The 23,966-nt window shown below is 50.1% G+C and overlaps 1 protein-coding gene across 1 annotated transcript in view; it reads left to right on the top strand.

Annotated features, from left to right (window-relative positions):
• The first annotated feature begins 12,543 nt into the window (after window positions 1-12,543).
• Window positions 12,544-23,966, top strand: part of LOC141258015 (olfactory receptor 6B9-like) — an 80,958-nt gene continuing 69,535 nt past the window's right edge. The window contains exon 1 of the mRNA XM_073673043.1: window positions 12,544-12,591. Within this exon, the coding sequence (XP_073529144.1) occupies window positions 12,544-12,591 (48 nt within the window). The remainder of the gene's footprint in view (window positions 12,592-23,966) is intronic.

Raw genomic sequence — 23,966 nt, 5'->3', positions numbered from 1 at the left:
AAGCAACCTCATCCTTACCTTTCCATGGTTCCCACGACAGCTTCAGCTCTGCTACATCGAGATGACAGGCTGGACCGCAGCAGAACGCTGCCATCCAGCCTGTCATCCCGCAGACACTGTGAAGCGCAGGCATGCTTGCGCTCCTCAGTGTCTCTCTGTGACGGCATAAAGATGAGCCGAGGTCATGTCCAATGAACTCAGCTCACCTCATGCACGTCACTGACAGCGTGGGAGAATTCTCCTGCACTCAGCGCTTCAGCGTGAGAATTTTCCCACGCTGTCAGTGACGTGCATGAGGTGAGCTCATGTCCAATGAACTCAGCTCACCTCATGTACGTCACTGACAGCGTGGGAGAATTCTCACGCTGAAGCGCTGAGTGCAGGAGAATTTTCCCACGCTGTCAGTGACGTGCATGAGGCTGATATTTAAATTTGGCGCACAAACCGGTGATTTGTCGCGGACAGCGTCCGCGACCAATCAGCACGGTAGTGTTTAACTTTGGCGGCAAGATCAGTGATTGGTCGCGCGCCAAGACCGCGACCAATCACCGATTTGGGCGCCATATTTAAATATCGGCCGCGACCAATCAGCACAGCGTTGTTTAAATGTAGATCAAAGATCGGTGATTGGTCGCGGCCGATATTTAAATTTGGCGCACAAATCTGTGAATGGTCGCGGGCAGCGTCCGCGACCAATCAGCACAGTAGTGTTTAACTTTGGCGGCAAGATCAGTGATTGGTCGCGGTCAAGACGGCGACCAATCACTGATTTGTGTGGCACATTTAAATAGCGGCCGCGACCAATTGGATGTCAGCGCAGCTCCCCGGTCCTCCCTTCACACCCTAGCCGCTGATGTCCCCACATGGTGTTACAAAGGTCCGGACATTTGTGTTAAAAATCGCTGATTGGTCGCTGGCGCTGCCCGCGACCAATCACCGATTTGGGCACCAAATTTAAATATCAGCCGCGACCAATCACCGATTTGGGCGCCAAATTTAAATATCCTCCGCGACCAATCACCCATCTTGGCTCCACATTTAAACACCGCTGTACTGATTGGTCGCGGACGCTATTTAAATGTGGCACAGCACAGCGGTGTTTAAATGTGGAGCCAAGATTGGTGATTGGTTGCGGCCGATATTTAAATTTGGCGCCCAAATCGGTGATTGGTCGCGGGCAGCGCCAGCGACCAATCAGCGATTTTTAACACAAATGTCCGGATCTTTGTAACACCATGCTGATACTGTGGGGACATCAGCGGCTAGGGTGTCAAGGGAGGCCCGGGGAGCGGCGCTGCGGGTCGAGATACTTCTGCTGCGAGCAGTCGCGCATCTCCCGGCTTCTCGCAACGGAAGTATCCGACCAGGCAGCGGCGCTCCCCGGTCCTCACCAATACGATTAGCTGATTGGTCGCGTTCTCCGCACGCGACCAATCAGTGATCTTGGCGCTAAAGTTAAACACCGCTCTGCTGATTGGTCGCGGACGCTGCCCGCGACCAATCACCGATTTGGGCGCCACATTTAAATAGCGGCCGCGACCAATCAGCGAGCTTGGCGCCAAATTTAAACAGCGCTCTGCTGATTGGTCGCGGACGCCAGACGCGACCAATCAGCGAGATTGGCGCCAAATTTAAACCCCGCTCTGCTAATTGGTCGCGGATGCCGGCCGCGACCAATCAGCAGTATTGGCGACAAATTTAAACCCTGCTCTGCTGATTGGTCACAGTTGCCTTCCGCGACCAATCAGCGATTTTGACGCCAAATTTAAACACCGCTCTGCTGATTGGTCGCGATGCCGGCCGCGACTAATCAACATTGTTGCCGCCAAATTTAAACACCGCTCTGCTGAATGGTCGAGGTCGTGACCAATCACCATTATTGGCGCCAAATTTAAACACCGCTTTGCTGATTGGTCGCGACCACAACCTATCAGCATTATTGGCGCAAAATTTAAACCCTGCTCTGCTGATTAGTCGCGACCGCCGGCCTGACCAATCAGTGATATAGTTGCCAAATTTCAACACCGCTTTGCTGATTGGTCGCGGTTGCTGGCCGCGACCAGTCAGCGATTTTGGCGCCAAATTTAAACACCGCTCTGCTGATTGCGCCGGGTCTGCCGCATACATATTCTAGAATACCCGATGCGTTAGAATCGGGCCACCATCTAGGTTCATGAAATAATTTTAAAAAAAATTGACGTGGGGCTTCGCACTATATTTGTGTCCAGCCAGGTACAGCAGGCAGGAACGGGCTGCCCCCAACCACCAGCTGCCTATTTGTACCTGGCCGGACACAACAATATAAGGAAGCCCTTTTTTTCTTAATTATTTCATGAATTTCATGAAATAATTAAAAAAAAAAATACGTGGGGCTTCGCCCTATTTTTGTGTCCAGCCAGGTACAACTAGGCAGCTGGGGGCTGGAATCTGCAGCGCAGGGAGGCCCAAGCTTTCTGGGTCCCCCCAGCTGCAAATTGCAGTCCGCAGCCACCCCGGAAAATGGCGCATTCATAGAAGCGCCATCTTCTGGCGCTGTACCCAACTCATCCAGGGCCCTGGTGCGGTGGCTCACTGGGTAATAAAGGGGTTAAGGCCAGCTTGGCATTATCAGCTGGCCCTAAGCCCGAAATTCATGGGGTCACGCCAATATTAGACATGACCACTATGAATTTCTAGTAAAGTATTTAAAAAAAACACAACACCCAGAATAAAGTCCTTTAATTGAAATAAACACACAATTCTTTATTGTTCTAAATTAAACCATACTTACCGTCACACCCATTCCAGCTGAAGCCAACGATCTCCTGCAATAAAAGTAAAATAATAAAGCAACCTCATCCTTACCTTTCCATGGTTCCCACGACAGCTTCAGCTCTGCTACATCGAGATGACAGGCTGGACCGCAGCAGAACGCTGCCATCCAGCCTGTCATCCCGCAGACACTGAGAAGCGCAACCTCATGCCAGCTGTGGCCGAGTGTCCATACTCGGTCTCCAGCCACCACTGTTTCTCCCGGTGTCGTCTCCGCCTTCGACAAGCACGGGTCCCACAACATTATCCGTGCCCTACCCAGTGCACTTACTGGGATGGTCCGCCTAACCACAAACATGTGGTCAAGTGAATGTGGCCAGGGACAGCATGGAGCCAGTCCACAGCTTGTCGGTGAGTTGTATTTCATCACAGCCATATTTTTTTAGCTCGGTAAAAGGACTGACTTTTGGGAAACAGTATCTACTCCAGCTGTCATTTCTCCCAGGAAGTCCTCTAAAGCTGCTTGCACTTGAAATGTGTGCTTTTAGGCTTGAAGAGGCGGAAGCTTTTCACTACCTCATGCCGGCGGCGGCCAGGTGTCCATACTATGTCCCCAGCCGCCACTATTTCTCCCGGTGTCGTCTCCACCTTCCAAAAGCACAGGTCCTACAACATTACCCGTGCCCTCCCCAAATTACTTACTGGGGAGGACCGCCTAACCACAAATATGTGGACAAGTGAATGTGGCCAGGGACAGTACGGAGCCAGTCCACAGCTTGTCGATGAGTTGTGTTTCACCACAGCCATATTTTTTAGCTTGGTGAAAGGACTGACTTTTGGGAAACTGTATCTGCTCTAGCTGTCATTTCTCCCATGAAGTCCTCTAAAGCTGCTTGCACTTGAAATGTGCCCTTTTAAGCTTGTGGAGGAGGAAGCTTTTCACAACCTCATGCCGGTGGCGGCCGGGTGTCCATACTCAGTCCTCAGCCACCACTATTTCTCCTGGTATCTTCTCCGCCTTCCACAAGCACAGGTCCCACAACATTACCCGTGCCCTCCCCAGAGCACTTACTGGGAAGGACCGCCTAACCCCAAACATGTGGTCATGTAAATGTGGCCAGGGACGGTACGGAGCCAGTCCACAGCTTGTCGGTGAGTTGTATTTTACCACAGCCATATTTTATAGCTCGGTGAAAAGTCTGACTTTTGGGAAACCGTATCTACTCCAGATGTCATTACTACCAGGAAGTCCTCTAATGCTGCTTGCACTTGAAATGTGGCCTTGTAGGTTTGTGTAGGAGGAAGCTTTTCACAACCTCATGCCGGCGGCGGCCGGGTGTCCATACTCGGTCCCCAGCCGCCACTATTTCTCCCAGTATCTTCTCCGCCTTCCACAAGCAAGGGTCCTTGAACATTACTGCTTGTACTTTTCTGCAGGAATCTACTTGCCTCCTACCAGCCTGTAATATTTCCAGTGAACTATGGTACGACGCCATGGAATTAGCACTGCCCCCAGCACCAGTAGCGAAGCAATCCCCAATTTCCTTTTCAGGAATTCTATTTGGTAGACTGAGTGGCTGTCCAAATACATTAGTTTCTCACAAAGGAGCTGAATATAGAGTGGCAGTAGGTGCTAGTTTCTCCAGCCTGTTAGATATCAGAGGGTGAATGGCAGCACATTGTCTCAGTGGTTAGCACTGAAGCCTTGCAGTGCTGGGATCCTGGGTTCAAATCCCAGCAAGGACAACATCTGCAAGGATTTTGTATGTTCTCCCCGTGTTTGCGTGGGTTTCCACCTCAGAAAAATAAGGAGCCATAGAGTGTCCGGGAACCTTCCCACACACTTTTCTTAGCCAGTACTGCTTCTCGGCAGGGTTGGACAGTCCCACAAGAGAATCCTCGGGTGGGCCCTGGCTTCTCCATCAGGAGAATTCAAGATAGTGCAAACTTTGCAGCAGCTCAGCGGTGAGAGCCATAAATCAGGCTGCTGCTGTGTTACAGCTTTCAACAACTCTGCAGCGCTTTGTCACCTAAGCATTAAGCATGTTATCTTCAGCACAGCCTGTTGCCGCTTGGCCAAGGCAGTGCTGCAGTCCTTTCAGCTTGTGACTGATGTGGTCATTTCGGAGATGGAGGATGAAAAGAAGGAGGAGGTGCTGGAGCTGAACAATGTGATTACATTGAGGCTACATTGGCGACTCTGGTTTTTATACTAAAGAAAGATCCTACTTTTTTTTGTGCTACCTTTTAAGACAAATGCATTAACCGGGAAATGTCTTTTTAACATTTTACAACCTTATCTGGCCATGTCGTGTTTGACACATCATCAGACACATCCTATTTAATTTATGATGGAGGGATTCTGAAAGTCACAAAGCCTATTTTTATAGGGCCATCAGGCGGCCCTTACTATTCATAAAGGGCCAGCAGTTTGCCCTCGCTAATGTTAGAGAGCCAACAGCCGGCTATGCTTTGTTGTTCCTATTATTAACAAGTGGGTCTCCAATACTGTTATTGCATATGCAGTGTCTGCAAGGGCTGCCAAAAATTCGGACGCAATCCAATACACCTTTGAAGAGACATAGAGGAGGGTCTCAGTAAAAAAAAATGCTCCCATTATAAAGTGGTAATGCCCATGCTGTGACTGCAAGGGCTGCCAAAATTTGGGAAAAAAACCACTAACAATTTAAAGACACAAAGAGCAGGGCCACAGTAATTACATGCTTCCATTACAAAGGAGCAGGTGTGCTATACAGTTATAGGGTATGCAGTGAGTCCAACGGCTGCCAAAATTTAGGAAAAACCCCACTAACAACTTAAAGACACATAGAGCAGGGCCACAGTAACGACATATTCCCATTAAAAAAGAGAGGGTCTCCCATACTGTTTGCCTATGCAGTGAAGCAACGGCTGCCAAAAATTAGGAGGGACTCCAATGCACCTTCCAAGATATGTAGAGGTCAGAGAGCCTCCTAAAAACAATGTTCCCATTATTAGGATGTGAGTCTCCCATAGTGTTTGCCTATGCAGTGAAGCAACGGCTGCCAAAATTTTGGATGAACTCCAATGCCCCTTGCAAGAGGCGTAGAGGTCGGAGAGCCTCCTAAAAACAATGTTCCCATTATTAGGAAATGGGTCTCCCATAGTTTTTGCCTATGCAGTGAATGCAAAACATGCCAAAAATTTGGAGGAACTCCAATGCCCCTTGCAAGACACGTAGAGGAGGTAATATGGTAGATATGGTGGTGAATGATATTGTGATGGAGGATGAGGAGAAGGAGGAGAACAAGAGCAAATAGACAATATCAGGAAGCGTATACCCATGTCTGGGTGTGAAGACAGAGGTGCATGGGAATAGAATTAGACCTCCCAAAAAGACACTGTTTTTGAGTTTAGGTTATGCTGCTATCATTCGGTGGTGTTGAGAAGTCTGGCCCAATCCAACCCTTGTTCATTTTTATAAGAGTCAACCTGTCAGCATTTTCAGCTGCCAGGCAGATGCGCCTATTGGTTATAATTCCACCGGCGGCGCTAAAAACCCGCTCTGATAAAACGCTAGCGGCAGGGCAGGCCAGGACCTCCAAGGCGAAGAGAGCCAGTTCATTCCATGTGTCCAGCTTGGATACCCAATAATTAAAAGGCACAGAGGAATCATGGAAGACGTTGGTACGATTGGCAAGGTACTCCCTCACCATCTTCCCAAACTTTACACTCCTTGTGAGAGTACCCCGTGCCTCAGGGCCTGTAAGATGGGAGGGTCTGAGAAAACTGTCCCAGAACTTTGACAGTGTTCCCCTGCCTCTGCTGGATTGGAGTTGTGTCTCTCTTGCCTGTACTCCTTGGTTGTCCAACGAACTGTGACCTCTGCCACCAGTGTTTTCAGATGGGAATTTTTTTAATAATTCCGCAACAAGGGCCTTCTGGTACTGCCCCATTTTAGTAGACCTGTCCGCCTCGGGAATAAGAGATAGAAAGTTCTCCTTGTAGCGTGGGCCTAGAAGTGTCACCAACCAGTAATGACTGTCACCCAAAATTTTGAGAACACGAGGGTCAAGGGAAAGGCAGAATAACATAAACTCAGCCATGTGTGCCAGACTGCTAACAGGCAAGACTTCCGTGTCCTCACCAAAAGGATGACTGACCATGCTCTCCTCCTCCTCCTCCTCCTCCCTGTCCTCAGGCCATTGTAGCACCCCGAGGACTTGGCTGCTACAGGGGTATTGCACCTTGAACCAGAGGTGTGGTATTCCACTCCCGGGTAAGGATGGGGCGTGGAACTGGGCTCAGATAGCTGCATGCACTACACTCACCCCATTTCCGGGGGACAGACCAACGGTACTCCCACCAGATAGATGTGCAGGTACGACAGCTTCTGTCCCTGGCTGGAGTGGGGAGGGGGGAGGAACATCCCAGTGGTGTAGGAGCAGAGAGGGGAGGGACTCTGGGCATAGGTAGGAGCCCATTGGGTGCTAGTCACCTGGGCTCGGGTGTCAGAGGGGAGTATATAAGGGGGGCACCATCTTGGATCAGTGGTCAGTTCAGAGAGGAGCTCAGCCAGAGAGGGCTGACAGGGAGCTGTGGCTCAGTCTGGGCCCAGCTCCAGAGTCAGGCCTGGAGTGGAGGCCTGAAGCTGAGAGAGGGAGAGAGAGAGAAGTCAGAGGAAGAAGGAACAGAAACACCAGGAAAGGCCCAGAGACGCAAGAGAGAGGGAACCCTAAGATCCCACGAAATAACGGGTGAAGGGTTGGCAGAACAGGGTGCCGTATCCCAAACTGGTGGAGGCCAATTATCCTTAGCCAGGAACCGGAGGTCGTGGACAAGTTTTGGCGCGACCCCTCGCCATATCTACTAGGAAGGCATACCATATAGGGTCAGGGAAACCGGGAAAGGTTTCACCACCAGAAGGCCCGAGGGAGCTGGACAAAGGTGGATCCCTGGTGGGGACGGCCAGTAGAAAGGAAGAGAGGGGAGCTCAGGACCACGCTCTGGAACTGCCTGGGAGTTGGCCGAGTCCCGTACCTGGTGGACGCAGCACGGCTCGGGTGGTCCTAGCTGTACACAAGGGACCTGATAAAGAACTGTGAGTAAAGCTGTGAAAACTGCAATTGCACATCTCTGAGCTTCCTTGTCACACCACCACTACCACTATCATCTTTTCCTGCTTCATCAGCTGCCCTGAGGCCATACCCCTCCCGTTGGGGGTTATACCATCCACGCTGCACATCCGTACCACCGGCCTCAGCGGACTGCCCTGCAGCGGCGGCTTCATAGCCGCATTCAACGGGTGGCGTAGTCGGACACTAATACCATCATACCAATAACTGCCACTTGGTTTGACCACCCTGGGCACGGACCGGGTCCCCGCCACTCGGAGACTACAACCCCCATCGGATCCGGCTCCGGGTATTCCCCCCCGCGCACACGCGCGCCGTACTACAACATGGCCCAGGGGGTGAGTCAACTTTGGCGTAGTCGGCAGGATTACGTACCCGCAACCACCGGGTACTGCGTGCCTGAAGAAAAGTTAACATGTACCTCAAAAAGAAGTCTCCCACCAATTCCGGAGGGTTCCCGCCATCGGACGCCGTCCGGAGTCGTTTCCCGCCGTTTGCCCGCCATTTGCAGCCTTTACCCGCCATCCGCGGAGTTTCCCGCCATCAGGAGACGATTCCCGCCATCTGAGAAGGTTTCCCGCCCTGGCAGAGCGGACGCCATTATGGGCGTGCCAGAGGGTGGCAAGAGACCACCTCCCATCGTGGGCATGGCCCCAGAGTGGCGCCAAAGGAAGAGACCGCCCCCACCAGCCGAGACTACAATAATGGAGATGTCCATCAGAGTGGGGGGTCTGCCCCTGAAACTGACTGTCACTAAGATGCCCCGGGACCACTCCCAATGGGGGCGGATAGGGAATAAAGCTGAGAAGATGGGTGCGGCCTGGAGGAGTCTGGACAGATCGCACCCGGGGATGGAGGAAGAGTCGAGCAGCACCGACCCCGTGGTTCGGAGCCTGTTGCAGGCCGCCACCCCAGAAGGCCTGGTGGAGATCCTGGCACAACTCCCCAGAGATCGGGAGCGTGCACAGACCGCGCTGGAGGCCTTGGCCCGGAAGATGGCCCGAGTACAGCAAGAAGCACTGGCCGAATGGAGGAGGGAGATGGCCCAGCAGGCTGGAACCCGCCAGCAGAGGACGCCACCCGCAACGTGGGGCATGTCTGCCCCTGAGGATGGTGCAGGAGGGACGAAGGCCGGAGACGACGCCGCGGAGGGAGCTGCAAGGAAGGAAGCAGGTAATGGGGACGTCATCACCCCGTGCCCAGTAGTCGTAAGCCTGCCCCAGCTCCCCGTTGCAGAGCCCGAACTCATACTCCCCGTGCCCGTTGCTGCACCACCGACGCTCCCAACTAGGCCTCAAGCGGCAGGAGCCGCGGTCACGCCCTCTGTTACGCCACGCCCCTTGACCCTGAGCGCGGCAAAACAGGAAGTGCCACCGGTCTGGTCGCAAGGCCGAGTACCCCCGGGCGCCGCGGTCTCCACAGCGCCCTCTACCTCCACTGTGCCGCCGGCCTGGTCGCAAGGCCTGGTGCATCCGGGCGCCGCTGCCCCCACAGCGCCCTCCTCCCCAAAGGTGCCATACCTGGACCCAAAGAGGATGCCTCCGGTCTGGACGCAAGGCCGGGTACCTCCGGGCGCCGCTGCCCCCACAGCGCCCTCGACCTCCACAGTGCTGCCCCTGGGCGAAGATCTCTTTGCGCAGCATACTAGCCCGGACGGGCTGCCCTTCGTGTGGCCACCGGAGTACATCAACCTCCGACTCCGGAGGGAACGGCCCCTGTGTGAGCCTCTGATCCCGGCACCGGCACCCGCCAAAATTGTCCCGCTCCCGTTGGAAGACGCCCAATTCGCATGGGATCCCACCGGTGAGGACCTCATGGGATTCACCAAGGAGACCCGGGCGGCCGCAGCCCGGCGGGAGGAGTGCTGCCGTCAACAGCTGGAGGTCTTTGGGAGAGAACGGCGAGAGAGGCGGATCCGTGAGGAACAGCTGCAGGTCCAAAGCGCCGAGCAGAAACGCCGGGCCCGACGAAACCCCCGTGCGGCCCACGGTCCCCGCGCCAACGGGACCGTAATAAAGTTCCAGTTGGAGCATGGCTGGGGCTTTATCCGGGATCACCGAACCCCCGGCGACGTCTTTGTCACCCGCAGGGATGTCGAGAGCCACCTGCCGGAGGGACACCGCGGACGTGACCTCTACCCGGGTGATGAGGTCACCTTCACCCGGCATCAGTGTGCTAAAGGACCGTACGCCCTTCACGTACACCGGCTGACTGAGGAGGAGATACAGTATGAGGAAAGCCAAGAGGACCCGGACGGGTCTGAAGGCTACCCTCAGGAAGGAGCACGAAGAGGACACCATTATTAGAGTGTGGTAAAGAAGGACTGTATATAGTTACCCGTCGGGGTACAAGAACTGTCGTAAAATTGGTGTTTGTGTGAACTGTTACTTGTGTGCCCCTTCCTAAATTACCAGGCTGAGGACTGTGAGCAGCCACTCCCTTATCCCCACTGGCCGAGGACTGAGAGCGGCCACCCTGTAAATAGTTGCGCTTCCTAAGGCGCCCCCTACTGGTTTTATAGAAGAACTGCTTTCTACTTTAGAACTAGAGATTGTTGCACTTTACCTGGTCACAAGTTGCACGGTGGCCAGAGATCAAGAACGTGTTGGTCAAGAATGTTTTATATGAAAAAGTTTTATATGATGCTAAAAGAGTTAATGGTATTTTATAAGTGTGTGCAGAAAGTCTGATAATGTTTCCGTAATGTTTTATACCTGTAACGTTAAGAAGAACAGAGTACCTCCCATAAAGGGATGATTGAAAGTTAATATGTCTTACATGCGAGTGTACACTTTAAAACTTTTGTATGTTTTAATTTGCTTTTGCTCTTTTCCAGCCCGAGGACGTGCTGTGATTTACCAGGGGGGAATGTAGCACCCCGAGGACTTGGCTGCTACAGGGGTATTGCACCTCGAACCAGAGGTGTGGTATTCCACTCCCGGGTAAGGATGGGGCGTGGAACTGGGCTCAGATAGCTGCATGCACTACACTCACCCCATTTCCGGGGGACAGACCAACGGTACTCCCACCAGATAGATGTGCAGGTACGACAGCTTCTGTCCCTGGCTGGAGTGGGGAGGGGGGAGGAACATCCCAGTGGTGTAGGAGCAGAGAGGGGAGGGACTCTGGGCATAGGTAGGAGCCCATTGGGTGCTAGTCACCTGGGCTCGGGTGTCAGAGGGGAGTATATAAGGGGGGCACCATCTTGGATCAGTGGTAAGTTCAGAGAGGAGCTCAGCCAGAGAGGGCTGACAGGGAGCTGTGGCTCAGTCTGGGCCCAGCTCCAGAGTCAGGCCTGGAGTGGAGGCCTGAAGCTGAGAGAGGGAGAGAGAGAGAAGTCAGAGGAAGAAGGAACAGAAACACCAGGAAAGGCCCAGAGACGCAAGAGAGAGGGAACCCTAAGATCCCACGAAATAAAGGGTGAAGGGTTGGCAGAACAGGGTGCCGGATCCCAAACTGGTGGAGGCCAATTATCCTTAGCCAGGAACCGGAGGTCGTGGACAAGTTTTGGCGCGACCCCTCGCCATATCTACTAGGAAGGCATACCATATAGGGTCAGGGAAACTGGGAAAGGTTTCACCACCAGAAGGCCCGAGGGAGCTGGACAAAGGTGGATCCCTGGTGGGGACGGCCAGTAGAAAGGAAGAGAGGGGAGCTCAGGACCACGCTCTGGAACTGCCTGGGAGTTGGCCGAGTCCCGCACCTGGTGGACGCAGCACGGCTCGGGTGGTCCTAGCTGTACACAAGGGACCTGATAAAGAACTGTGAGTAAAGCTGTGAAAACTGCAATTGCACGTCTCTGAGCTTCCTTGTCACACCACCACTACCACTATCATCTTTTCCTGCTTCATCAGCTGCCCTGAGGCCATACCCCTCCCGTTGGGGGTTATACCATCCACGCTGCACATCCGTACCACCGGCCTCAGCGGACTGCCCTGCAGTGGCGGCTTCATAGCCGCATTCAACGGGTGGCGTAGTCGGACACTAATACCATCATACCAATAACTGCCACTTGGTTTGACCACCCTGGGCACGGACCGGGTCCCCGCCACTCGGAGACTACAACCCCCATCGGATCCGGCTCCGGGTATTCCCCCCCCGCGCACACGCGCGCCGCACTACAACATGGCCCAGGGGGTGAGTCACCATCCACGCTGAACAGACGGAATGACAGTTGTGCAGGTAGTACCATCTATAGCACATGAAACAAACTCTTTCTCCTCTTCCTCATTGTCACCCAATCGACGTTGGGATGAGATGAGGCTGGGCTGTGTGTAATCACCCTGTATGGTTCCTTGCTCCATCTCATCGTGCTCCGCCTGCAATGCATCCTCTTTGATTGTGAGCAGAGAGCATTTCAGAAGACAGAAAAGTGGCTAATTATGGCGTCATCGCCGCTCACCATCTTGGTGGAGTCCTCACAGTTTTGGAGGATGGTACATATGTCTGACATCCATGTCCACTCCTGATGTGTTATGTGTGCAGTCTGAACTGAATACCGATGGCCTTGTTGATGCTGGTGCTCAACAACTGCCCTCTTCTGCTCACAAATCCTTCCCAACATCTGCAATCTAGAGTTCCAACACGTGGCGACATCACACACCAGTCGGTGAGCCGGAAGGTGCAAATGCTGCTGAAACACGGCAAGGGCAGCGGAAGCTGTAGGTGACTTTCTAAAATGGGCACACAAGCGGCGTACTCTGACAAGAAGATCCAGCAGCTCCAGGTAGATTTTGAGAAACCGCTGAACCATGAAGTTAAGCATATGGGCCAGGCATGGTACGTGTGTGAATTCACCTCGCCTCAGAGCCGCCACCAGGTTCCGGCCATTATCACACACAACCATGCCTGGATGTAAGTTCAGCGGTGTCAGCCACAGATCTGCCTGCTCTTTCAGAGCTGTCCACAAATCTTCAGCGTTGTGTGGTTTGTCACTTAAGCATAGTGTAATGCACACGCCCGGGCTGAGCGGCATGTGCGTGTATATGTAGTGATTCCACTGGACCGTGCCGGAGAGTGAATGCCTGGAGGGGCGTAACTAAGTATTCACCCAATCCGACCAGGGTCGCACGACGGCATACGACGCCAGTGCACCAAGGAGGAACCGAGCAGAGGGACCAGGTGCTACTCCAGGACAGACCCCAGACACGGCTGTTGACCCACACCGGGGAACACAGGAACAGACAGGCTAGGCTGGCACACAGACTGGTGGGTATAGCCAGGCACGACCTGGCGTCAGAGGCGTGCCTAGGTTGCCGTGGCAGCAGAGGCGGAGGACGTTGTCCTCCTCCCTGCTGTGCGCGGTGTGCCCGGGCCCGCCCAGCCGCCGAAAGAGGCGCGGCACCGGAGTTTACAAGCATGCTGATTGGTCTAACACCATCACCGAGGCATATTTATACACCCACTAATACATATTTAGCCACGCCTCCTGATGAAGCCACGAAGGCGAAACGAGCGTTGAGGCGCGCAATCAGCTCCCTCCTGACAGTACCTGCACACCGTATCGAACACAAGGTAACCATTTACTGTTATATATGTGAACATGTGAACAGCACAGAGTCATACAGTTTCAGGTTATGTACGAACCACACATGGATTTACCTTAATGCATGTTTAGAATTGTAATCAAAAAGCAGGTATTGTCCTATAATTACAAATATATTTGCTGAACCCACATAACCATGCACATCAAGTAATTCGGTCCAAACTCTTATAAAATAGTCAGAGACCAAATTCATTCAGCAAAACATCAAATTTTTATTGATAAAATACACAGACAACAAATAAATATAGGATAAAAAGTACCTCCATACTGTGAGGGAACGACCATTACATATACGTGCCTAGTATGATATGTATTTTGTGTGGAATAAATACTGTATTACTATATAATGCTAAAATGCAAACTGTGAGTAAAGATACTCTAACAGTGCAGAATGCAAAAGATAAAATAACAGGATAATAGACATACCACAGAGCGGCTGTATTGCAGGCACACAAGTTATGCAGCATCCCTCTACCCCAAAGCACGTTTCATCACGTTGACTTCTTCAGTCACGCTGACTATTTTATCAGAGTTTGGACCGAATTACTTGATGTGCATGTTTAGAATTGGTTACTTATTGACCTCATGCACAGGGACTCATTAGCAGAAGTCATATCAGCAGACTATATATGCCTCTTATTTGCAGGCTCTGCTATATCCAATAGAACATCTCATATATGTGATGCTATAATTTGACCACATCATAGTACCTAGAGCTACCGGGTAGGACTACAGTTCTCCAACATGACATTGTCACCTAACCTGGGGTAAGGGTGCGAATGAGACCATACCAAGTACCCGAAGCCCGGAGGCAAGCCATCACGGCTGAGGTAAAACACATGCTCCAGTTAGGCGTCATCGAGGAATCACGGAGTGAGTGCGCTAGCCCGATCGTACTGATTCCGAAACCAGACGGATCGTTACACTTCTGTAACGATTTCCGGAAACTAAATGAAGTATCAAAGTTTGACCTATATCCAATGCCCAGGGTGGATGAGCTGATTGAGAGACTGGGTCAGACCCAGTACTTTACCACGCTCGATCACACCAAGGGTTACTGGCAGGTACCTCTCACGGAATCGGCGAAGGAAAAGACCGCCTTCATAACTCCAGAGGGTCTATATCACTATGTGGTCTTACCTTTTGGGTTGCATGGGGCCCCGGCTACATTCCAGAGGTTGATGGACATAGTGCTCAAGCCTCATCAGGAGTACGCGTCCGCGTAGCTAGATGATATTATCATCTTTAGCATACGCATCTATCCCAGGTACAAGCAGTGCTGGATTCTCTCAGAGCCGCGGGGTTAACGGCAAACCCCAAAAAATGTGCGAAAGGGCTACAGGAAGCCCGATATTTGGGGTATGTGATTGGCCGAGGTGTTATCAAGCCCCAATTCAATAAAGTTGAGGCCATAAAAAATTGGCCTAAACCGTCAAGTACAAAGCAGGTGAGGGTGTTCGTTGGCATCCTTGGGTATTACCGCCGGTTTATACCTAATTTTGCTAGAACGGCGGCCCTGACCGATCTCTTGAAAGGAAAAAAATCGGTAATGGTTCGGTGGAACCCTCAGTCAGAAGAAGCCTTTCAGTCCATGAAGTTGGCCCTGTGTGGACAGCCGATCTTCATCAGCCCAACCTTCAAGGAAACCTTCATTGTACAGACAGATGCCTTGGAGGTAGGCCTAGGGGCGGTATTGTCACAAAAAGTGAATGGTGAAGAGTAGTGTTGAGCCACCCCCATAGTGTTCGAGTTCGGTTTGGTTCATCGAACACCCATATGTTCGACGAACTGTTCGTCGAACTGTTCGACGAACACCTTCGAACACCGTTAAAACCAATGGCAGGCAAACAAAAACACATAGCAACACATAGAAAACACATAGAAAACACATCAAAGGTGTCCAAAAGCTGACAAACTGCTCAGAAGACACAACTAACACATGGAAAAGTGACAAGTACATATAGTCATTCGAAAAGAAAAGAGGTGGAGGAGTAAAAGGAGGGGGAGACACAGATATAGGCATGTCATGCCCTTCTAAAACCAAAAAAGTGCGAAGCCGACACGGCCAGTCCGTTCCTGCCCGTGCGACCTCCGTGTCGCCGGGTTTGTGCCAGAGCCGCGGTGGGCCCTGACGGCCAGCCCCCCTCTCCCAATACTGATGCCTGTCCGCTGGTGGGTCGAGCGAGCCCCCCTGCGGTGGAGGCAGGTCTAAGCTTTTTCATTTAAATTGTCTCTCTAATTTGAATGAGTACACTTTAAATCCTTTTACAAGGATCTATTGGAGGGCAAGTCTGATGCCAGCAGCTGCGGGAATTCCAGCTCCAGTAGCGTCCACTAAAGCTGCTGCAGTTAAAAAGCTTTTATAAGGATCGAGCTTGGCGGTCCACCGCAAGGCGTGCTACCGCCAGTCCCAGCCCCTGTGCCTTGGGGTGCCTCTCGATGCTCTTCACTGAGTATCCCGGGGGCCCGAAGCATTTCCTTTGAAAAAATTAAGTGTCCAAACTACAGGTGGTGTAGCTTGCTTAACAGCTGGGATAATCCGCTGACTAGCAGACACTGCTACTAGGCACAAAGTATTTCCTGGGCTAGATGTAGTTACAATTTGTAATTAGATACTCTCGTTGGATGCTGAGAAAGCATTCCATAGAGTCTCCTGGCACGCCATATATTATTCTCTTAAAAAGCTTGGGGTAGGGGTCTAGGGGACCCTTTTATAGCCAAAATCACGGCCCTGTATCGTAATACGTCACCTAGGCTGAAGATAAATGGAACTGTAGCACCTCCCGAGGGCTCGGTTGCTACAGAGGTATTGCACCTCACCCATAGGTGTGATATCTCACCCTCAGGTAAGGATGGAGTGTGGTTCAGGACCCCGACACCTGCATGCATTACACCACATTGCAGTGGGGCAGGGTGACCAATATGCCCCTGAGATGGGCACGACAGTCCCTGTCCCTGGCTGGAGTGGGGGGAGGGAACACCGAGGAAGAGGAACCCTGTAGTGCAGGAGCAGGGAGGAAGCAGTTCCTGGGTGCATTGAGAAGGGAGTATAAAAGGTGGGCACCATCTTAGTTCAGTGCAGAGAAGTCTGAGCAGAAGTGACAGGGAGCAGGGGCTCTGCATGAGCTCTGCTCCGGAGGCAGGCCTAGTAACAGAGGCCCAGGCCTGGAAGAGGGAGAAGGAAGGAAGAGGAGCGGAGAAGGCTCCAGGAATGAGGAGCGAAGGGATCCCAGGGGTGCAGACGGGCGAGTCGCCACCACACGCCCGAATCCACCTGCGTGGAGGGGTCAGGCCAAAGGGGGAGACTGGTCCCCGAAACTAGTGGAGGCGGGAAACGACCCTCTGCTAGAAACCGGAGGCTGTGACATTTTATGTGGTGCAGCCCCTCGCTACACCCGCTAGGAAGGCACCACATAGGGTCAGGGAAACTGGCGCCAAGTTTACCAAGAGGAGGCCCGAGGCAGCCGGACAGTATCGTGGTCACTGGTGGGGTAAGAAAGGCCAGAGAAAGGACACACAAAGGGGGTCCTGTGAAGCGCTCCAAAGTTATCTGGGAGTTGGCCGAGCCCCTCACCTGGTGAGCACAGTACGACGTGGGCAGCCGTTACCTGCAGAAGTGGTCTGGATAATAAGAACTGTGAGTAAAGGCCCTGGACTGCATCACTGACTCTGTGTCGTTACTGCTGCTGCCCTGCACCATCACCCCCATCCTCCGCATACATTGCCCTGAGGCTATACTCCTCCCGTGGGGAGTTATACTACGCTCTGCTGCACCCACAACACCAGCCTCAGCGGTCTGCCCTGCAGTGGCGGTTCACCCTGACCGCAATCCACGGGTGGCGTAGTCGGACATTTAAACATCAAAACCACATAAATAGTTCCGCCACTGGTTTGACCGCCCTGAGCCACGGAACCGGGTCGCTGCCACGGAGACTACAACCCCCAGCATCCATCAAAAAGGGTCCGGCTCCGGGAGTCCCACGGCCCAGGGGGCGCGTCAGAACATTTTCATCACCTTTCATAATCACCAATGAGACAAGGCAGGGATGTCCTCTGTCCCCTCTCTTATACATCCTAGTGACGGAGCACCTGCTCTCATCAATTCGCCATAACCCCAATATTAGGTGGATTGAGGTGGGAGGCACCGAGTACAAGTGCTCTGCATTTGCTAATGATGTCCTAGTATTTATCACTCCATCACATATATCCATCCCTGCTGTTATGGCTGAAATAGATCACTTTGTTACATGGTCAAATTTTAAAATCAATGCAGCGAAGTCTGAGGCCCTCGATGTCTCCCTCCCCAAATCCATACAGGATTCCATTCAGTCCAACTTTCCCTTTGCCTGGCCCTCACAGGGTATCAAATACTTAGGAATTCGTATTCATAGAGACCTCTCCCATCTACAGTACAGACCAAAAGTTTGGACACACCTTCTCATTTAAAGATTTTTCTGTATTTCATGAATTTGAAAATTGTACATTCACACTGAAGGCATCAAAACTATGAATTAACACATGTGGAATTATATACTTAACAAAAAAGTGTGAAACAACTGAAAATATGTCTTATATTCTAGGTTCTTCAAAGTAGCCACCTTTTGCTTTGATGACTGCTTTGCACACTCTTGGCATTCTCTTGATGAGCTTCAAGAGGTAGTCACCGGAAAAGGTTTTCACTTCACAGGTGTGCCCTGTCAGGTTTAATAAGTGGGATTTCTTGCCTTATAAATGGGGTTGGGACCATCAGTTGTGTTGTGCAGAAGTCAGGTGGATACACAGCTGATAGTCCTACTGAATAGACTGTTAGAAGTTGTATTATAGCAAGAAAAAAGCAGCTAAGTAAAGAAAAACAAGTGGGCATCATTACTTTAAGAAATGAAGGTCAGTCAGTCCGAAAAATTGGGAAAACTTTGAATGTGTCCCCAAGTGCAGTTGCAAAAACCATCAAGCGGTACAAAGAAACTGGCCCACATGAGGACCGCCCCAGAAAAGGAAGACAAAGAGTCACCTCTGCTTCTGAGGATAAGTTTATCTGAGTCACCAGTCTCAGAAATCACAGGTTAACAGCAGCTCAGATTAGAGACCAGGTCAATGCCACACAGAGTTCTAGCAGCAGACACATCTCTTCAACAACTGTTAAGAGGAGACTTTGTGCAGCAGGCCTTCATGGTAAAATAGCTGCTAGGAAACCACTGCTATGGACAGGCGACAAGCAGAAGAGACTTGTTTGGGCTAAAGAACACAAGCAATGGACATTAGACCAGTGGAAATCTATGCTTTGGTCGGATGAGTCCAAATTTGAGATCTTTGGTTCCAACCACCGTGTCTTTGTGCGATGCAGAAAAGGTGAACAGATGGACTCTACATACCTGGTTCCCACCGTGAAGCATGGAGGAGATGGTGTGGGGGTGCTTTGCTGGTGACACTGTTGGGGATTTATTCAAAATTGAAGGCATACTGAACCAGCATGGCTACCACAGCATCTTGCAGCGGCATGCTATTCCATCCGGTTTGCGTTTAGTTGGACCATCATTTATTTTTCAACAGGATAATGACCCCAAACACACCTCCAGGCTGTGTAAGGGCTATTTGACCAAGAAGGAGAGTGATGGGGTGCTACGCCAGATGACCTGGCCTCCACAGTCACCAGACTGGTTTGGGGTGAGCTGGACCGCAGAGTGAAGGCAAAAGGGCCAACAAGTGCTAAGCATCTCTGGGAACTCCTTCAAGATTGTTGGAAGACCATTTCCGGTGACTACCCCTTGAAGCTCATCAAGAGAATGCCAAGAGTGTGCAAAGCAGTCATCAAAGCAAAAGGTGGCTACTTTGAAGAACCTAGAATATAAGACATATTTTCAGTTGTTTCACACTTTTTTGTTAAGTATATAATTCCACATGTGTTAATTCATAGTTTTGATGCCTTCAGTGTGAATGTACAATTTTCAAAGTCATGAAAATACAGAAAAATCTTTAAATGAGAAAGTGTGTCCAAACTTTTGGTCTGTACTGTATGTTATCTTAATTTTGGGCCCTTTATTGAACAACTCCATACAGACCACGGTTGGCAAGTTAGAACTGTAAGATTCACTATGTGAACCACAGGTGTTTGGTGGAAAAGCACATGTACACTGTGTTCCTAATTATTATGCAAAAAGTGTTTAGGACTGATAAGGTAAGAATTTTTTTGTTTGTCAGGTAAACTCATTGATTGTGATGTGTGTCAGGGCTCTTTATATCACTGTAAGCAATTGCAGACACCTGTGCTAATTAGTTTGGCAGGTGTGTCGAATGAAAGGCAAGACTACTTAAGAAGGCTGTCCCACATTATTAAGCAGCCTACATTTTCTGCCAAAATGGGAAAGAAAAAGGATGTGTCGGCTGCTGAGAAGCAACAAATTGTGGAGTGTTTAGGTCAAGGCATGACTACAATCAACATTGCCAAGACACTTCATCCTGATCATCGCACAATCAAGAAGTATGTAGCTGATTCACAGTACACACGTGTGCGTGCTGATAAGGGAAAATTGAGGACTCTTTCCTACAGGCAATTAAGTCAGGTTAAAAGAGCAGCGGCAAAAAAGCCTTGAAATAGCAGCAGACAAGTTTTTGAAGCTGCTGGTGCCTCTAACGTCCCCCGAACAACAAGATGCAGGGTCCTTCCGAGGTTTGCAGCTGTGTGTAAGCCATCCTGTCGACCTCCTCTATCCACTGCACACAAGCAGAAACGGCTCCAGTGGGCCAAACAATACATGAAGACTGACTTCAAAACTGTTTTGTTCACCGATGAGCGCCGTGCAACGCTCGATGGTCCAGATGGATGGAGTGGATTATGGCTGGTTGATGGACAACCCATGCAAACACGGCTACAGCGCCAACAAGGGGGAGGTGGAGTAATGTTTTGGGCTGGAATCATGGGGAGAGAGATTGTCGGCCCCTTTAGGATCCCAGAAGGGGTAAAGATGAACTCCATAATGTATGTGGAGTTTCTCAAACAGCACTTCCTGCCTTGGTTCAAGAAGAAGAACCGTGTATTCCGCAGCAAGATCATTTTCATGCATGACAATGCACCATCTCATGCTGCACATAACACATCTGCATCTCTGGCTGATAAGGGCATAAAAGGGGACAAACTTATGGTGTGACCCCCATGCTCCCCTGACCTCAACACCATTGAGAACCTCTGGAGCATCATCAAAAGGAGTGTCTATGATGGCGGGAGGCAGTTCACATCTAAGCAACAGCTCTGGGAGGGTATTCAATATAATATTTCATACAATAAATATTTGCAATTTAAGCTGATCCTCTTTTCTTGGTATACCATTGCTATTAATATCCCTTATATATTGATCCAACAACAAAACTGTGTTGGAAGAAACAGAATGAGTGAATCTTAGATTGTAATTATTGTCATTAATGTATATGATAAAGTTCGGTATGGCCTCCTCGTCACCTCTCCATACACTAAATAAAATATTGAAACAGACATACAAAACCAGGAAATCACTGTATGGATTGTTTTCAGAAAAAACATATTTTTCTTCCCACCATGTCACATATAAAATTGCCAATGATGGTGAGAATTTTGACTCCATTAGGGCTCACTGTATCTGTAAAAAATATTCACTATTGAACATGAAATGTGAGAAAGTAAATACTCAGTAGCCAATAATAAGAACTGATATAGAAAATACAGCGCACTGAATCCTGCTTTGAGCAGGGGGCTGGACCAGATGACCCAGGAGGTCCCCTCCAACTCTTCTATGATTCTATGATTCTATGACACTACAATACCCTAACATTTACACTGGAGGGAAAAAAAAGTAAATAGGAATGCATCTTTAATCTTTGACTCACTATATTAATCTTGAGTCCAGATGATAGTCCAACAAAATGTCTTCGACTAGATTATTACAAAACTGTTAGAAAAACCCCACACATACTGTATTTTGAAAATGATGTTCCGATCTCAGACATAATAATATATAATATTTTTATTTCTATATAACAGAATTTTGAAAATTAGAGGGGACATGTACGACCTATATAAGACACTAAACAGCAACACATTATTCAGCAACACAAATAAGAGGAGTGAGGGCCCTACTGACAAGCTTACAGTCTATGAGGTAATTGGTGTAGCCATGATTATAATAAATAAATAGGGGCAATCAAATAAAGCTACATGAACCAGTCATCAGCCGGTATCTGCATAAGTGCAGATACTAAGTGCCATTGAAGTCCAGGAGCATGTGGGTACAGATGATAGAAGGGTCTAGATTCTGAGGAAAAGTTAGGAAGGGAGAACAGGGAATAGTTAGAATCAGACATCATAGCATAGCTACAGTGTCATAGATGTCTATTAGATGGTGGCCCCGCCCGTGGGACCTGCAGCTATGTCCAGAACAGATCGTTGCTGCATCTGGATGGAGAATGAATGAAGAGAGGGACACTTATGAATGAGTTTCTTTCTTTTCACTTCTGTGCTTTCATCTACTTGCGAGTTACAAAAACAGAACTTCATGCCCACATTTAAGGCTTATCGTATACAAAAAATACCACTTAAAAAAAAAATTAGGCACAGATTTTATACTTTGAAAATAAACTATATATAATCTTTAGTGATGGGCGAGCAATAAAATGCTCTGGTGCTCGATGCTCGGGTCAAGCACATTGCAATACTCGGGTGCTCGACCCAAGAAACGAGCCCAATGTAAGTCTATGGGAAACTTGAGCATTTTTCAGGCGGCTCCCCCCGGCGGTCTGCAGAGGGCCTAAAAATTGCCCAAATTGATGGGAACAGTGCTCAAATGACATGGGAACAGCATGGGGAAGACCCCTGGAAGCATTTCTGACTCCCAGGTCACTGCTGTCAACAATATTGTCAGAGTATTACGCCACTTTTACGGACTCACAATAAAACATACAAAAACAAAACCAAAATGGATTTTCCTGAGAAATATGTTAAGGAACATCCTTTCCAGGCTAATGACTTGTATATAAGGCAAAATAAATATACAAAAACAAAAATTCTCCTCTACACCTTGGGCTATGTTCACACGTAGCATTTTTGGTGCGTTTTTGCACTTTTGCATTGCTTTCAACCAAGACAAATGCATTCACTGGGAAATGTCATTTTAACATTTTACAACCTTATCTGGCCATGTGGTGTGTGACACATCATTTGACACATGCATACAGTGTTGAAAAAACATGGGAAAAGCATGGGGAAGACCCCTGGAAGCATCCCTGACTCCCAGGTCACTGCCTAAAAGTGTGCCCATCAAAAGTGATCCTTGGCGCATGCGAAGATGCCTCCCGCTATGCACCTGTCATTGCAGACTTGCAACAATCACCATCCAAGTCCTTGTGCAGCATTCAGTTGTCCCTACCCGATTTCTTGGAATGCAAGCGCATGTATGCAGCCAGCCAGCCACCCACCCACCCACAGGCTGCAATACCATACTGCCAAATTTTTGACAGCTGCTTGCACTTTAAATGTGGCCTTTTTGGTTCGTAGAGGTGGAAGCTTTCCACAACCTTATGGCGGCGGCGACCGGGTGTCCATACTTGGTCCCAAGCCGCCACTATTTGTCCCGGTGTCGTCTCCGCCTTCTACAAGCACAAGTCCTACAACATTACCCGTGCCCTCCCCAGTTTACTTACTGCGAAGGACCACCTAAACACAAACATGTGGACAAGTGAATGTGGCCAGGGAAGGTACGGAGCCAGTCCACAGCTTGTCGGTGAGTTGTATTTCATCACAGCCATATTTCTTAGCTTGGTGAAAGGACTGACTTTTGGGAAACCGTATCTGCTCTAGCTGTCATTTCTCCCAGGAAGTCCTCTAAAGCTGCTTGCACTTAAAATGTGGCCTTTTAGGCTTGTGGAGGTGGAAGCTTTTCACAACCTCATGCCAGCTGTGGCCGAGTGTCCATACTCGGTCTCCAGCCACCACTGTTTCTCCCGGTGTCGTCTCCGCCTTCGACAAGCACGGGTCCCACAACATTATCCGTGCCCTACCCAGTGCACTTACTGGGATGGTCCGTCTAACCACAAACATGTGGTCAAGTGAATGTGGCTAGGGACAGTATGGAGCCAGTCCACAGCTTGTCGGTGAGTTGTATTTCATCACAGCCATATTTTTTTAGCTCGGTAAAAGGACTGACTTTTGGGAAACAGTATCTACTCCAGCTGTCATTTCTCCCAGGAAGTCCTCTAAAGCTGCTTGCACTTGAAATGTGTGCTTTTAGGCTTGAAGAGGCGGAAGCTTTTCACTACCTCATGCCGGCGGTGGCCAGGTGTCCATACTCTGTCCCCAGCCGCCACTATTTCTCCCGGTGTCGTCTCCACCTTCCACAAGCACAGGTCCTACAACATTACCCGTGCCCTCCCCAAATTACTTACTGGGGAGGACCGCCTAACCACAAACATGTGGACAAGTGAATGTTGCCAGGGACAGTACGGAGCCAGTCCACAGCTTGTCGATGAGTTCTGTTTCACCACAGCCATATTTTTTAGCTTGGTGAAAGGACTGACTTTTGGGAAACTGTATC

Source organism: Phyllobates terribilis, unplaced genomic scaffold, assembly GCF_046119375.1.
Source record: "Phyllobates terribilis strain yellow unplaced genomic scaffold, ASM4611937v1 Scaffold_1__5_contigs__length_1240528914, whole genome shotgun sequence".
Lineage (NCBI taxonomy): Eukaryota > Metazoa > Chordata > Amphibia > Anura > Dendrobatidae > Phyllobates > Phyllobates terribilis.
Note: the sequence above shows the minus strand (reverse complement) of the source record. Positions and strands in the feature narration are given on the sequence as shown.